The sequence below is a fragment of the Stenella coeruleoalba genome (assembly GCF_951394435.1).
Source record: "Stenella coeruleoalba genome assembly, chromosome: 19".
Classification (NCBI taxonomy): Eukaryota; Metazoa; Chordata; class Mammalia; order Artiodactyla; family Delphinidae; genus Stenella; species Stenella coeruleoalba.
Genome location: NC_137165.1, coordinates 41,806,986 through 41,823,603, shown reverse-complemented (window position 1 = coordinate 41,823,603; position 16,618 = coordinate 41,806,986). Strand labels below are relative to the sequence as shown.

The 16,618-nt window shown below is 48.0% G+C and overlaps 1 protein-coding gene across 6 annotated transcripts in view; it reads left to right on the top strand.

Annotated features, from left to right (window-relative positions):
• Window positions 1-15,994, top strand: part of STAT5B (signal transducer and activator of transcription 5B) — a 72,349-nt gene extending 56,355 nt beyond the window's left edge. For 4 of the 6 annotated variants that reach the window (XM_079903807.1, XM_079903804.1, XM_079903803.1 and 1 more), the window contains 14 exons: window positions 257-387; window positions 599-750; window positions 1,223-1,378; window positions 1,788-1,967; window positions 2,322-2,409; window positions 2,487-2,609; window positions 3,279-3,371; window positions 5,496-5,702; window positions 6,818-6,912; window positions 7,019-7,149; window positions 8,577-8,747; window positions 12,447-12,498; window positions 12,761-12,868; window positions 13,393-15,994. In XM_079903807.1, coding sequence (XP_079759933.1) covers window positions 257-387; window positions 599-750; window positions 1,223-1,378; window positions 1,788-1,967; window positions 2,322-2,409; window positions 2,487-2,609; window positions 3,279-3,371; window positions 5,496-5,702; window positions 6,818-6,912; window positions 7,019-7,149; window positions 8,577-8,747; window positions 12,447-12,498; window positions 12,761-12,868; window positions 13,393-13,519 — 1,814 coding nt within the window. In that variant the 3' untranslated portion in view covers window positions 13,520-15,994. Of the gene's footprint in view, window positions 1-256; window positions 388-598; window positions 751-1,222; window positions 1,379-1,787; window positions 1,968-2,321; window positions 2,410-2,486; window positions 2,610-3,278; window positions 3,372-5,495; window positions 5,703-6,817; window positions 6,913-7,018; window positions 7,150-8,576; window positions 8,748-11,545; window positions 12,120-12,446; window positions 12,499-12,760; window positions 12,869-13,392 lie in introns of those variants that run through there. The other 2 variants (XM_079903805.1, XM_079903806.1) reach the window with 2 other exon arrangements.
• The last annotated feature ends 624 nt before the right edge of the window (window positions 15,995-16,618 follow it).

Genomic DNA, 16,618 nt, shown 5'->3' with positions numbered 1-16,618 from the left:
GAGGCCATGGGCTGGCTCCTCCTCAGCTGTACCCCAAGCTTCCGTCTCCCCACTCCCCAAGGGGAGCTCAGAGTCGGGGGGCCAGGGGACGGAGCCCACTCATCTTTGGGCGCCATGGCTGTGGAACCCTGACTGGCCACTTGTCAGCTGTGTCCCCTCCAGGGTTTTGCCTCCAGAACAGGTGAATGCAGTTCTGCCGGGCTCCCAGCTGGACCCGGGGAGGTCATGGTCGTGGGTGTCCTGTCCCCTCCTCCAGCTCAGTTTGCCCAGCTGGCCCAGCTGAACCCCCAGGAGCGTCTGAGCCGGGAGACGGCCCTCCAGCAGAAGCAGGTGTCCCTGGAGGCCTGGCTGCAGCGCGAGGCCCAGACGCTGCAGCAGTACCGCGTGGTGAGTGGGCTCTGCGTCCCTCCCCTCCCGGGTGTGGACCTGAGGGAGGGAGAGAGCCAGGAGGAGAGCGGCAGGACCCAGCAGAGCAGGAGGCCAGAGCCTTCCCCCCTGTGTGGGCACGCAGGGCAGAGCGGGTCAGCAAGGAGTGAGGGGAGGCCCTGCAGGGTGTTCTGAGAGCCCAGAAGGGCCGCTCCCCTCGCCCGCCCCGCAGGAGCTGGCCGAGAAGCACCAGAAGACCCTGCAGCTGCTGCGGAAGCAGCAGACCATCATTCTGGATGACGAGCTGATCCAGTGGAAGCGGCGGCAGCAGCTGGCGGGGAACGGAGGGCCCCCCGAGGGCAGCCTGGACGTGCTACAATCCTGGTAGTGGGTGTGGGGGGCCAGGCGGGGGCGGCAGGGGCTCAGCGTGGCGCCACCGGCTGCAGTCCTGCTCCTGTGTTTCCGTGAGCAGCCGGCTCCCTCTGTCGGGGCACAGGTCTCATTTCACCAGTGGTCTGGTTCCTGATGCAGACTTTGGTGCCCCCGTCCTGTGCCACCTTCCCCGGGAGGGGCGTCCCTGGGTGAGGGAGTGGGGTGGGGCCAGGTGTGTAGAGCGACGCTCAGGCTGGTTGGACCCAAGTCAGGGTCGCTCCTCCTGTGAGTTTCTTTGTGTTTCTGGAAGGCAGGGCAGCCGTGCTCTGCTCAGTGGACAGGCCGGGCGGCTAAGGTGCCGAGCCTTCCTGGGGGTGGAGCTGGGTCTGGGCCTTCTCCCCAGCCTGGGAGCCTTCTGGCTTCTGACCTGGAGGAAGGGGGTGAAGGCTTTGTCCTTCCCTTTGGCCTCGGGGCTCCCGTGCAGGTGTGAGAAGTTGGCGGAGATCATCTGGCAGAACCGGCAGCAGATCCGCAGAGCTGAGCACCTCTGCCAGCAGCTGCCCATCCCCGGCCCCGTGGAGGAGATGCTGGCTGAGGTCAACGCCACCATCACAGACATCATCTCAGCCCTGGTGACCAGGTGATTGCTGCCTCTTGGCCTCACCCAGGCCCCATCCGGTTGGCCTGGGTTGCGGGCAGCAGGGTCTTTACAGACGGGGCGCTCTGGCCTGAACCCTTCCGTCTGTGCCTCACACCCTCATCCCATCCCCCTCTGTCGCCTGTTGCTGTGGCCTCTTGCGGTTCACTTTGCCCAGTTTCTCTCGTGGACACTGTATGGGCTTGTTCCCCCCATTTCAGCTGTTGAGTTCATCTCACTGCCTCCCCTCCTGCCAGCTCCCCCGACTCGCAGTGGCCCCCCCGGGACCGGGGGCTGTGCCACAAGCCCTTCCTTCGCCTGCTGTGCCCCGCGCAAGGCGGCCTCGCCACGCGGAGGGAGGGACCGGAGCGCCGTCCCCTGAGGCGTCACGTGTTCACTTGTGTCCCCGCAGCACGTTCATCATCGAGAAGCAGCCCCCTCAGGTCCTGAAGACCCAGACCAAGTTCGCAGCCACCGTGCGCCTGCTGGTGGGCGGGAAGCTGAACGTGCACATGAACCCCCCGCAGGTGAAGGCGACCATCATCAGTGAGCAGCAGGCCAAGTCGCTGCTGAAGAACGAGAACACCCGCAAGTACGTTGCCCTCGAAATAGGAAAGTGATCCCACCTTCTCGGAAGTTTCTAGGCCTGGCCGTTCCTTTGTAGGAGCCCCATTAGCTCTGTGTCCCCTTCCAGCTCTCAGAGAAGCAGTAAGGGGGTTCTTCTGTGAAGAAAGTATGATTTAGTAGGGATATGTCTATAGGAAACTTCTTATGTGTTTTATGTACATTTATTTCTTAGATAGATTATACAGCCGAACCCCAATCTCCTCTTAAATGACTTAAGTTTTTTGACAACCTTCTTTATTTCCTCCCACCCCCAATGTGTTTTCTACCTTGTGTGTGCTGAGACCCTGTATGGGTTTAAAGTTGTCTGTCTGATTTGCAGTGATTACAGCGGAGAGATCTTGAACAACTGCTGTGTGATGGAGTATCACCAGGCCACGTGCACCCTCAGCGCTCACTTCAGGAACATGGTGAGGATGGGGAAGGAGGGTGAACGAATTTTCCCTAGCTGTTTGAGGGCTTTATCCTCTATTTTTCTCCTTTTCAGTCCCTGAAACGAATTAAGAGGTCTGACCGTCGTGGAGCGGAGTCGGTGACGGAAGAAAAATTTACAATCCTGTTTGAATCACAGTTCAGTGTTGGTGGAAATGAGCTGGTTTTTCAAGTCAAGGTGTGTGTGTGTGTGTGTGTGTGTACTTTATATCCCAAAAGAATTGTTTTGATCACAGAGTATCTTCTTGTGATAATTTTTTAATTTAATTTTTATTTTATACTGGAGTATAGTTGATTTTCAATGTTGTGTTAGTTTCAGGTGTATCTTCTTGTGATTACTGGTGAACAGAAGTGAGGAGACCTCATCCTTAGGACTCTATCTCTTAGATTCTCTTAAGCCATGAACAAATAATAACGAAATGAAATAGCTGGAGATGTGGGCAGAAGCGAACCAAGAGAAACATCAGTCAGGATGGATTTGAGTACAGTTGTAGTAATTTTAGACATTCGTTACTTGCTCTTTTTCCCCGGAAATGTCTCCATTTTTCTCCTCTTTTCTCTCTTAGTCTCTAGCTTTGAGAAACTTACTCCATCCTTCAGAAATACCTAAGAAATACCTAAATACCAAAATGTCACACAGAAATGTCTCTTTTAAAAATATCTAAAATTTCTAAGCCTGTGCCAATGTGCAAAGTCTCATTATTCCTGGAGCCCTTCCTATTCTGTATTCAAGGGTGACATTTACTGAAACTTGTAGAGAGAATAAACGTGTTGTGATAGAAAAAAAGGGGAGGAGGGCGGAGCGTGTGGCTGCAGGAGCTCAGCCCTGCTCCTGTGTCTTTTTCAGACCCTGTCCCTCCCGGTGGTGGTGATTGTTCACGGCAGCCAGGACAACAATGCGACGGCCACTGTTCTCTGGGACAACGCTTTTGCAGAGCCTGTGAGTGTATTCTTTGGGCCCGTGGGTCTCAAGATTTTGATACTGTTGTCATGAATCTCTTTCAAGTCTCTTTATCCCCACCAAAAGGCATAGAAGAAAAATGCAGTTTTCCTTAGTGGGAGGCAGAATGGAGAGTATGTGGAAAGTAGAATGAGCAGGGGCTTGAAGAAAGGCCAGGGTTTCAATTCAAGCTCCACCACTTCCTCACTCTGTGACAACAGGAAATTCACTTGACCTCTCTGAGTCTAAATTTCCCATAAGTGTCTGCAACACAGGGAGAATAATGCTCCCGAGTGGTGTTTGGAAGATTCATTTAGGGGATAACCCAGAATGCTTGTCACATAGTCAGTGCTCTATAAATAGTATTTTGAATTGTGGGTGAAACCATGAATGGAATTTGGGACTCCCGGGTTTCTTTTAGAGGTTGTACCTCTCAGGAAGTCACTTAGCTTCGAAGTTGCTTCCTGTCCTCTTCCCTCCCATGACTGAGGGTGAGCTTTAATGTCCTTTCCAAATTTTAGATTCTGTGATTCATCCCAAGTCTCGTGAAGAATGAGATGCTTTGTGTAAAGAAATAAATACGATTCTGCAGATTTATGCACCCAGATGCTATCTGGTTACCACTCATGTGCTGCTTGATCATTTTCAAAACATTTCATAGGCAGAGTTCCATGTGTTGGCATATTTCCAGTAGAGATTAGGCCACAAAAGCATGATAAAAGGTTATACTTGTTATTTGGGACGTAAAAGTATGTCCTTCTCTAATGTGGCTCTAATGTGAAGAGTACAACTTGGCATTTTCAACAGGCCTCTTTAGAGAACAATATTTTTGCCGTAGGGGTGAGATTCTTAGCAGAAGTTCTACGATGCTTGTGCTACAAACCCTGCGTTTGAGGCTCCTTTTAAAAAATACCTGCCTAAGGAGCTTGAAGACTTGATCCAAAAGAGGATTTGGGATGAACAGTCAGTTGGAACAGGAGGACGACTGATTCACTGACTGACTAGACATTTAAACAAACAAACAGATAAATAAATATACGTATAGAAATGTGTGTGTGTGTATATACAGGAAAGAATGAATGAATGAGAATCAAAAGACAAGGAAAAAATTAAAATTAAAAAAATATAAGCCTCCTGGATAGGATTGCCGTGTCTGCTCTCATTTCCCTCCCTGTGCATCCACAGATCTCACTCCTCATGTAACTCTGGCACCTCCTGTGATATGTCATTCCTAAAGTATCTTGTCTAAATAAGTAAGCATTTTTAACATTTTTAGTTACGTTAATGACTAGTGTACATCTTACGCTGTTTCTTTATTTATTTACTTTTTTTATTGAAGTATAGTCGATTTACAATGCTGTGTTAGTTTCTGGTGTACAGCAAAGTGATTCATATATATATATATGAATATATGTATATATGTTATTTCACTTTGAGCTAGAGTTCTTGGCAGAAGGGGTCAAGGGCAAGGATGACACCTGTGCACACGCTGACACGTGAGCACACACTTATGGACACATGCACACATTCTCTGTACCTAGAGAACCAGTCTTGTAGATTTTGACTCCCTTTGAGTGTCAGAGCCAGACCTTGGTCATGTTTTGTTTTCGTGGCTGTTAGAAAGTAGGATTGGGCAGAAATAGAGACACAGATGTAGAGAACAAACGTATGGACACCACGAGGGGGGTAAGTGGGGGTGGGGGTGGGGGCGGGATGAATTGGGAGATTGGGATTGACATATATACACTAATATGTATAAAATAGGTAACTAACTAAGAACCTGCTGTATAAATAAATAAATAAAATTCTAAATAAATAAATAAGGGAATGAGGAGAGAATGATTAAAAAAAAAAAGAAAGTAGGATTGCACTGTACGTCCAGCAGCTCATTTACAGGACACCACAGGTAGCCCGAGGTTACCTTCTAAGTTACGTGTGAAGGTGGTAGAATGGAACCTTCCGAATTTCACAGAAACGCATACCCCAGGGAAGCTTGAGTTTATCCTCAGGCTCAGAGACAAGTGTTCGTAACTCCATCCAGCCATCAGTGTTTTTCTTTTGCAGGTTGAGGGAATAAATCATGCAACTGTTTTCTCCTAAGGTTCTGGCTTCTCTCCCCACCAGGGCAGGGTGCCGTTTGCAGTGCCTGACAAAGTCCTGTGGCCGCAGCTGTGCGAGGCGCTCAACATGAAATTCAAGGCCGAAGTGCAGAGCAACCGGGGCCTGACCAAGGAGAACCTCGTGTTCCTGGCGCAGAAGCTCTTCAACAGCGGTAGCAGCCACCTCGAGGACTACAACGGCATGTCCGTGTCCTGGTCCCAGTTCAACAGGGTGAGGGACGCCGCCCGCTGCAGTTAGATCGGCCCCTGCAAACCAGATCCCTCAGGAGTCTCCCTGCCCTCGGCCCTCATTCCTCATGTCTCTAATACGACGTGCCCGTGGTAGTAGGAAGCTTCTCAATAGCTGGACAACCACATACTTTTTTATGTAGAAAATTATGTTTGACTCTATCAGCAAATTGGGCCTTGCATGCGGCTAGTGCATTTTCTTCCTTTGTAAAGGAAACAGCAAAGTAAACGGCAGCGTAGCTCATGAGAAGTAAGGCTTTCGTGATGATGAAGACTCCGTGGCTCTGTCCCCTTGACTCTCTGGTGTTCCTTGATGTGTAATGCAAAGTCAGGCTCCCGTGGGACCCTCAGCCTGCAAAAGAGGTTGCTGATGAAGGAAACTTTGCCTCTAGCATCTGGTAGTTCAGATGTCACCCGTCACACCTCTGATTATAAACTGAACTTTCGTGTCTTTGCTTACGCCCCCCACCCTCACCGCACATGCCCTACTTCAGAGATCTCACAGTCTCTGAGTGGAACTCTTTTAAATGGTCGCATGCTAACCAGCTGGCTAACAGGTTCACTGGTGGTCAGAGGAGGTTTGATAGGGAAGCAGGAGGCCTAGGTGGTCTGTCTTTGCCATTACAGTACGGCTCCTGCCTTCCACCGGAATCAGATCACTGCATTTTGCTGATAATTGTTGGTAACACCCGTATGATGGAGTGTTCCCTGTGGCCTCACGGTGTGATCTAATCCCATTCAGATTTACAGGTTTCTCCGAAGCTCCCAGGTGATGCTGCTGTTGCTGGTCACAGACCACACATCAAAACCAGCAAAGGACTAGTCAGCCTAGATACAGGGGAAAGTATGTGTAGCCAGGGTCCACTGGGTGTTGGTAATTGCTCTGTGGTGTTTTCCCCTTCTTCCGTCTTTTCCCCTCTATTCTGTTTTTGGGTTGTAGGACCATTTGGTCAAACTCAGGTAGGTGTGTATATTTGTATGATTCTGACAATGTAGATGTTGTTTTCCATTTAATTTTTCCAGTTAAAGTATATACAGGTAATAATATCCCAAGTGTTACTTTTGCCTTCTTGTGTTCATTGTTGTATCTCCAACCAGGAGAATTTACCAGGACGGAATTACACTTTCTGGCAGTGGTTTGACGGTGTGATGGAAGTGTTAAAAAAACATCTCAAGCCTCATTGGAATGATGGGTGAGAATTGCCATTTGTTAAGTCAGCGGTAGAGTAGTAGCAAGGTCTTTTTTCTGGCATTAAAACATCACACTCTGCTTCTGCTCATTTGGCCTTTGTGATCCAGGGCTATCTTGGGTTTCGTGAACAAGCAACAGGCCCACGACCTACTCATTAACAAGCCTGACGGGACCTTCCTGCTGAGGTTCAGTGACTCTGAAATTGGTGGCATCACCATTGCTTGGAAGTTTGATTCTCGTGAGTGCCCCTCCCTTTTTAAGACACACCTTGGCTCTGGTTAGGTGCTTTTGTTGCAAAATTACTTTAACAATTTATTGAGTACTTATTATTCCTGGGCACGAGTACTAATTATGGGAAGCAGAAATGTATAAGCATGACACAGCTGCAGCTTGTGTAAAATCTTATTATGGGAAACACAATTACTATTTTTGAGAAACACAGATGTACAACCCGACGTATGGCTACATGTGATGCAGTATCCTGTCCAAAATCTCAGCTGCTTCCCTTTTGAAATGTTTGCCTTCCTATTACTCAACCTTGAGCTTATTTCAGTAAAGAATTACTCTGTTGTTTGGAGTCATTAGAGTGGAAATAATGTGCTATTTTCATTATTCCTTTATCCTAACATAAGGATACTGCCATCGATCATTTCCATTCAAGAATGTTAGTTCTTTTCCTCTGACTCTCACGGTAAGACAAGAGTAGCTTGCTAGTTTTTTGTGACTTAAAGATTTTAACAGCTTTTAATAACTCCCATGCACCCTCTGGCTATGGACACACTTCCTATCTCTTTTTCATACTTTTGTACAGGGAATCAGGGACTGGAGTCAGCAAGAAGTTTCTTCTAGGGAGGGACAGAATACTGTTTGAACTGGAAACTACCTGAGATCATTAGATCTCTAGGAAAGTGGTATATGTGTTACCTGCTTATCTACCCATGACTTTAAAAAACTGCTTAATCGGGCTTCCCTGGTGGCACAGTGGTTAAGAATCCACCTGCCGATGCAGGGGACACGGGTTCGAGCCCTGGTCCGGGAAGATCCCACATGCCGCAGAGCAACTAAGCCCATGCGCCACAACTACTGAGCCTGTGCTCTAGAGCCCACGAGCCACAACTACTGAAGCCCGCGCGCCTAGAGCCCATGCTCTGCAACAAGAGAAGCCACCGCAACGAGAAGCCCGCGTACCACAACGAAGAATAGACCCCGCTTGCCGCAACTAGAGAAAGCCAGCATGCAGCAGCAAAGACTAAATGCAGCCAAAACTAAATAAATAATATATAAATTTTTAAAAAACTACTTGATCTACAACCTATGGTATTTTTTTTTTTTTTTTTTTTGCGGTACGCGGGCCTCTCATTGTTGTGGCCTCTCCCGTGGCGGAGCACAGGCTCCGGACGCGCAGGCTCAGCGGCCATGGCTCACGGGCCCAGCCACTCCACGGCATGTGGGATCTTCCCGGACCAGGGCATGAACCCGTGTCCCCTGCATCAGCAGGCGGACTCCCAACCACTGTGCCAACAGGGAAGCCCTATGGTAATTTTTAAATGGAGATTTTTATTGGGACAATTTTAATGGAGAGCTTTATTTGTAGTATATTTGGGTTTTAAAATTTCCTGTTCAGAAATCATATTTAGACTATGATTATTCTGTTTTTTGATCTAGAGGAAAGAATGTTTTGGAATCTGATGCCTTTTACCACCAGAGACTTCTCCATCCGGTCCCTGGCTGACCGCTTGGGAGACCTGAGTTACCTTATCTACGTGTTTCCTGACCGGCCAAAAGATGAAGTGTACTCCAAATATTACACCCCAGTTCCCTGCGAGCCTGCCACTGGTAACAATGTTCGCATTCTGATTTGGTTTCATTGTGATTTTGGTTTTGTTTTAGGTGTACGTGTGTGTCTGTGTGTGTCAGTCTGTCTGTCTGGCATGAAAATCTACGCAGTTAACACGCAGTTGTTGCTGTTTGAGCTCTGTCCAGGGCAGATGTAAATCCTGGGCTATTTTCTTCAGTTACACAAAAAACACATCAGCCGCCAACCCCGAATATCAAACTGAAGGGAATAAATTGCTTTTAATACAAGCTTAGATCAAACAAAATTAGGAAGGTAAAATTTTGTTTTTCAAAACAGAGATGGTTTTATTGTTTTCTGAGAATAAAAGTATTATGTATTTATTGTAAAATTTCCAGAAAAGTATAGACAAGAAAATAGATATCACACAACATTTCTTATCTCATCAACGTAAACAATTCAGTGAATGTATTCTGTCACTCAGTCGCCAGAGGCTTATTAAGCACTTCCTGTGTGGGGTTGCAATCTAATAGCAGAAGGAAGACAATAAACAGGTAAACAAATAAATGTATCTAGTGATGGACACTGTGAAAACAACTAAGGTGAAGGGACAGAGAAGTGACGGGGGTGTGTGTGTGGCACAGCACTTCACTCGAGTGGTCAGGGAAAGCTCCCCTGAGGAGGTGACATCAGAGTAGCCCTGAATGAAGTGAGGAAGCCACGCATAGATCTAGAGAGAACATTCTAGGCCAAGAGAGCAAGAGCAGAAACCCTGAGGTGGGAGTGAGGTTGGCATGCTTAGAAAACCTCACGAGGGGGCTTCCCTGGTGGCGCAGTGGTTAAGAATCCACCTGCCAATGCAGGGGACCCAGGTTTGAGCCCTGGTCCGGGAAGATCCCACATGCCACGGAGCTGCTAAGCCTGTACGCCACAACTACTGAGCTTGCCCTCTAGAACCCGCAAGCCACAATTATTGAGCCCGTGTGCCACAACTACTGAAGCCCGTGCGCCTAGAGCCCGTGCTCTGCAACAAGAGAAGCCACCACGATGAGAAGCCTGCGTACCGCAACAAAAGAGTAGCCCCCCTCACCGCAACTAGAGAATGCCCACGCGCAGCAACGAAGATGCAACTCAGACAAAAATAAATAATTAATTTTTTAAAAAAGAAGCACGTGCACCCAACGAAGAGTAGCCCCTGGTCGCCGCAACTAGAGAAGCCCGTGCGCAGCAGCGAAGACCCAGCACAGCCAAAAATAAATAAATACGTACATATATTTAAAAAAAAAAAACACTCATGAGGACCCAGGAGGCTGGAGCTGAATGAGCCGGGGAGAAATGGTGGGACATGAGGGCAGAGCAGTAGGAGGGACCAGATCATGTCGGGTTTGGGTTATAACCATACGTCGTCATTTGTAACCTGATTATTCTTTCACTTAAAAATATATCACAGGCAGAGTTACAGGTTAGTAAATATAAACTTACAGCATCATTTTAACAATTGCATAGAATTCCATTGTATGGTGATCCTATGTTGGTTATTTAAGATACTTAAAATTTAAGTTATTCACAGTTTTTTTTCTTTGGTTAATATTGAGATAACCTGGTACATGCATCTTGTTCTACTGTTTCCTTAGGACAAATCCCTAAGGTAGAATTTGTGTCAAGGGGTATATACTTTTCAAGCATTTGGACACGTCTGTCCAGAGTTGCCCCCCAGAAAGTGGAATCCGTTTTCACTCCCACAGACGTCTTGTTTGAGTACTGCTTCTCCATCCTCCTCCTGCCAGTGATAGTGTCTCTTCAGCAGTTTCATGTTTGCCAGTCTGATAGGCATAAAAATGATAATCTTAGTTCTTATTTTCATTTCTTTGATTCTAGGTAAGGTCGAAACATCTTTTCATATAAAGATAATAATAACAATAATAACTAGAATAACAATAGCAGCTAACATTTGTTGAATGCTTACTTGCATACCAGCCACTTTTCTGAGCACACTTCAAATAGTTTCTCATTTAATCCTCAAAACAGGTCTGTGAAGTAGGCACTGTCACCATCCCCATATTACATTTGAGGAGCTGAGGCACAGAGGAGTGAAGTAAATTACCAGAGATATCACAGCTAGGAAGAGGCCAAGCCAGGGTTTGAGCTCAGTCTAGCCTGTACTTCTTAACCTCCACAGTGTTGGCTATTTGTATTTTTTCTGTGAAGTACGTTCCTATTCCTTGCTCATTTTTCTTTTGGAGTTCCTTTTTTTCTTAAGAATATGCAAGTGTTTTTTTATATAGTAAATACAGCTTTTATTATTGTAGCAGAGATTTTCCTCAGTGTGTCATTGTTCTTTTAACATTTAGGTGTTATTTTGCTGAAGTGCAAAGACTTGTATTTTCTATATAGCCCAATCTATTGACCTTTTTCCTTTATAGATTCTGCTTTTTGTATCATGCCTTCCCACCTGGTTATATTTCTAGGTGGGGAAATAAGCCAAAATATTTTTAGACTTATGTGGTATTTTGGATTAAACCCACCACTGCTTCTTTTTGTTAGCACAACTAATCTAGATTTTTCAATCCTATTTTTACAGCATTGCTTTGTCTTTTTTATCTGTTCTGCCATTCTGTAAAATTCTCTGTAGACCGTAAAGCACAAAAAGCCTATGAGATATTATGAAAAGGCAGCTCCTGACATTCGAAGCCCCAGTAGAAGCAGGTCAGGATAACAAGCAATGTGTGACCCACGGAGCAGTTCATTCTCTTGGGCTGAGTCATCCTTCTGACCTCAGCGGAATCTTCATTGTCTGATACAGTTAAGCTTATACTTATTTCCATATTTACACACCCAGGAAACAAGACTTCATTCACCGACTTCAGACCATCACATTCCTACTACCTACTTAGCTGGATTTCCATAATCAGCCTTTTGAAAAGGTAACTCTAGCTTATCTGCTAGGTTATCCCTAGCCTGCCACGTCCCGGTGGGGACGCTGTGAAGAGTGAGACACAGCGGCAGCATTCTTTTTAACCAGCCACACAGCACAGACAGCACCCGCTGGGAGGCATGAGCATCCTATTACCCCCGAGTGCAGAAACCCCACGAAAAGAGCACGCAGACACCTGACAGAGTGACATTCCCTTTCCTAAAAGGGTAGAAGCTCAGAACTAGAGTAACTCCCGGGATCCTCAAGTCAAATTAATTCCCCTCTAATGCTTAGATTTTTCCGCATGACCCCTAGCGAGTGCTGGTACACCTTCCACGTGAAGACCTCCAGTGATGAAGAAATCAGTTCTTCCCGAGACTCTTTCGGGGAGTTCCTGTGATGACAGCGTTCTTCCTTATTTGAATGAGAATTTGTCCTGTTGCAACCTCCTCCTGTTGGTCCTCGTTTTGTCCCCTGTCTTTCTGCATCTGCGACTTTAAACTTTTTAAGATATGTTTTCTTTTTACAGTTAGAATGCAGTTAATGTTTGATTTAGATTTGTATTGAAGCATATCTTTCCTGTGGTTTGAAGAATTAATTAACACATCCAAGCCAGCTTGGAAGCTGTCTTACCTTGCGGTGTCAGTATTGAGGCTTCTCAACTCTACTGGGTCTTCCTAACGGATTAAAAGATGTGCTTATGCTGGATCCTAAGATAAAATGAGACAGTTGCGTCACATCCTGAGAAAAGATGGGATTCTTAAGGGAGACTGCATTTTCATTTCATTTGAGAACTTTGGTTTTCATCACTCTTCCCCCTCGGCAGCTAAAGCAGTGGACGGATACGTGAAGCCACAGATCAAGCAAGTGGTCCCTGAGTAAGTGTCCCGGGTCCAGCTCTGGTCTCCTGCTGCCTCTCTTCTCCTCTCACCCCCCGCACCTGGCTCTCCTCACCCCTCACCGCCACCCCTACTGGGGAGGGAGCTGGGCTTGGTCACCAGGGCGTCGGTACCCAGGGCCCCGCTCCTGCAGCCAGGGCCCCCGGCTCAGTGGGCACTCTGTCCTTCCGCACCTGAAAAAGACACGAAGGCGGCCCCCGAGCCCCTCCCTGCTGAGGCTGTGCTCTGCTTCCTCTCGCAGGTTTGTGAGCGCCTCTGCGGACTCTGCCGGGAGCAGTGCCACCTACATGGACCAGGCCCCCTCCCCAGCCGTGTGCCCCCAGGCTCATTATAACATGTACCCACAGAAGTAGGTTGTGTTCTCCTGGGGCTCCGAGGGGAGGAACTGGGCACTTGGCCTCAGGCTGGGCACCAGAGGGCTGGTGGGCAAGGAACCCAGAGCTCCTCTAGGTCTGAGACCACCCAGGCCAGGCCGGGCTCTGGCACATGCCCAGGTGGGAGGGAGACATTCAACCAGTAGGTGTTGGTAGTTTAGAGTGGGGTTGGGCAAATGGCACCTGCTCCCCTCTCTTAAAGTGGAGATTTTTCTGGTTTTGTATAAGGACCAGGTGGGGTTTAGGTGTGTGCGGGCAGCCAGTGTTAGGGGCAGGTAGGCTGGGTATTTTAGTCCGAGTCACTCTGTCCAACCAGCTAGCAAAGGACTCTGCCCCAGGGCTCAGGTCAGAGTGCTGCTTTCCTGCGAGGCCTGGGCCAAGGGTGCAGGCGGTCGGTCTTGAGCCGCTCACCTGGGGGGGTGCGGGGTGGACTCTGCTGCTCCTCATTGGCCTCTGGCAACCTTTCCCTTCCCGTAACCTCTCCCCTTTCCCTCCCAAGCCCTGACCCCGTCATTGACAATGATGGGGACTTTGATCTGGACGACACGATGGACGTGGCACGGCGCGTGGAGGAGCTCTTAGGCCGACCTATGGACAGTCAGTGGATCCCCCACGCACAGTCGTGACCCCCCGTGGCCACCTCCAGCTTCTTCATCCTCGCCAGAGGAGTTACTTTTGTGGATGTTTTAATTCCATGAATCGCTTCGCTTTGGAAACAATACTCATAATGTGAAGTGTTACTACTAGTTGTGACTTTAGTGTTTCTGTGCATGGTGGCACCAGTGAAGGGAATGTGAGTGTGTGGGTGTGTGTGTGTGTGTGTGTGTGTGTGTGTGTGTGTGTGTGTGTGTGAGATTGCACGTTGGGCTGTTTCTCCCCCTTGCTGTCCGGAGCTTAGCTGCAGCAGTGGGGCCACAAACAGAGGCTGTGGTTGTTTTAACCTTGTGCCGAAAGGTAGGTAGTTCCATGAACCCTGGAACTTGGCCATGTGTTTTGAGGGTGGCTGAACTTGGACATGTGGCTGTTGAAGTGAGAGAAGGACAGAGGGAGGTGAAAGCACCTCGTGTCTGGTGAATCTTTTTGTCACTGTGTCTCCCAAGCCATTGATATATGAACATGATTGTTTCCACTTTTCTTCTGAAACGTAGAAGCTGCCTTTTCACAAAGAAAACCAGTCCTCCCTCCTTCCCTGTCCCCCAATCCCCATTTTCCTCGGTAGGGATGGGAGAAGGGGGGACATAGAGCAATCGCTGGGGCAAGGGAAGATGTGGGTTTTCCGATGGGTAGTGGCTTTTTAAATAACCCGTAACCCATCTGAATGTTCTCTGCCTCTCCCGCTGATTCCCAGCCCCCACGGAGTTGCCGCTTAGCTCCTATGTGTGTACGCATGTGCAGGCACGTTTGATGAAGTAGAGGAAAGAAAAGAGAGTCACATAACTAGAGCTTACAGTGTTGATGTCCTTTGTGTCGTGGCCAGAGTGGACTGCCCAGCCCCGGCTCGCAGGCGCTGAGAACGTTGCCTTGTTACCCGGGAGTGGCTGTCCTGTCTGCCTGTCCTTCCTCTGTGCTGGTAGAGGCACAAGCGAGGCTTTTCAAAGGCTTATTGATAACGGCATTTTGCAAAGGTTGAATGGTGTTTTTGTTTCCAAATTGGGACTTGTTTTTCCCTTCCCACCCTAATTTGACATCAGAATTCTTTCTTCCTGCGTCAGGTCCTGTGCCACTGGGACGCAGGTCACCTCATTTCCCTTCACTGTCCGCACACAATGTCTTGGGGAGTGGGTGGCAGGAATGTGGGCTGAACCCAGGACCAGTGCGTTGCCACCCTGGTGCAGGGTGCTGGGTGTCGGCATTGGTAATTTGGGGAAATGCAGTCAGCGAGTTTGCTGAGAAGTTTGCTTTGCAAAAACAAGGCAAAACCAAAAACCCTCGGCGTAACTTTATCCAAAGTTTGTTCCATAGCTTTATACCGAAGGAAGGAATGGGCCATGGCAGGCAGGTGGGAAGAGGGGGAAGCAGGTATAACTTTGGGGTTAGGCCTGTAAGGTCACCCCCAGCCCCCCCTCCAAAAGAAGGGCCTGACCACACCCAGGAGAGAATGGCCCTAAAAACATTATTTTTATACATGTGAGTAAATAAACATATTTTTTTTACAAAAATAACTTCTGAATTTATCAGTGTTTTGATGTTAAAGGAAAATATTCCTCTGTAGTAAATTATTTATTGAAAGAGGACTTTTTACAAGCTGCTCTTTGCCCTAGCTTGGTTTCATACACTGATTTACTCTTCTGTGCTGGGCAGTAGACCGTCTCTGCCTCTGAGGAGCAGGCGGACTCCTCCCTGGATACCAGCCCCGACGCAGGGTGCTGCGAAGCCCCTTACGTCCCCTCGAGATTTGATGAAAATCCCCCCTGAGGTTGGGAGTGTTGGAGAAAGGTAGAAAGGAAGCCTGGCTGCTCCTGGACTCAAAGAGACCTCTCATGCCCGACACCGGGGCACCCTGAGTGCCGGCCCTGGTTGTCCCAGCAGCCCTGGGGGCAGGGATTGACACACTTTCAGATGAGGAGTGGGCCTAGCCACAGGCGTGCCGAGGGCAGAGCTCTCACTGCCTAGTTAGCACTGGGGTTGGGGGGACAGGTTCCCAAGCAAGTGGCTGCCCTGAGCCTGGGGTTCCCGCGCACATCCAGTGGCTGAGCTGTCCTCCGTTCTCCTGAGGCTATGCCTGTAGATGGGAGAGATTTTTGACTGAAAGTTGCGCTCGCTCTCTGCATGTATCTTCTGTCTTCTCCCTGTTCTGCAAACCGCAAGGAGAGGTGACTGGCAAGTCCTGGCCACCTCAGCCTCTCACTCGCTCCCAGACACACATGGGCACGTCATCAAAATGTTTCAATGTGTGGTATGTGCGGGGCTTCGTAGGGGGTGGGAGGGAGACTAAAAGTGAATATAACTTAAAATGGAAACATACTTTTTATAATTTTTCTTTATAAAACTTTGTGAAATTATTTCAGATACAGATTTTAGTGTTGATGCAGGTTAGTATAGTAGCACCAAAAAAGTATTGTTTACGATTTGTGTATTTTACGTTACAATAAATACTTCCTCTAAATGGACAATATTGAGTCCTCTTTTTATTTTTTTCCATCAGGTGGTGAGATAGAGTGGCTTTCATAGGGAAAAATTTGAAATCATCAGTGTGGCTCTGAAAAGAGGAACTAGTTGGGCATTGGCCGCCTCAGAGTGTGTGTGTCCCCAGCTTTGATGGCAGATGGGGGCATTTCTTACCTTCCTGTTCACATGAGGTTTTGAAAATTAGAATGATAGTCTTTTATCTCCTATTCCTGTTAGAAAGTTCATTCTTAAAATTTAGCATATTTAGAGTGCCTGCCCTGAGCCAGGCTTGTGTATGGGATGAGAAATCATTCCTGCCCTCAAGAGGATTGCAGTCTGGGAATCCACACACCCTGGAGTCCGTGCCACAACTAGAGAGAGAAAACCCACACGCCACAATGAAGAGCCCACGCGCTGCAACAGAAGATCCCACATGCCTCAACGAAGATCCCGTGTGCCGCAACTAAGACCCAACGCAACCAAAAACATGGGAAAGACAGCTAACACAACCAATTATGATAGGATATTGGCTCCTGCTGCCTTAAACCTATCCCAAGGCCATTATCAAATACAAAAGAACAGACAGGAAGGGCACCGAACAGCTGAGCTGACTCTTA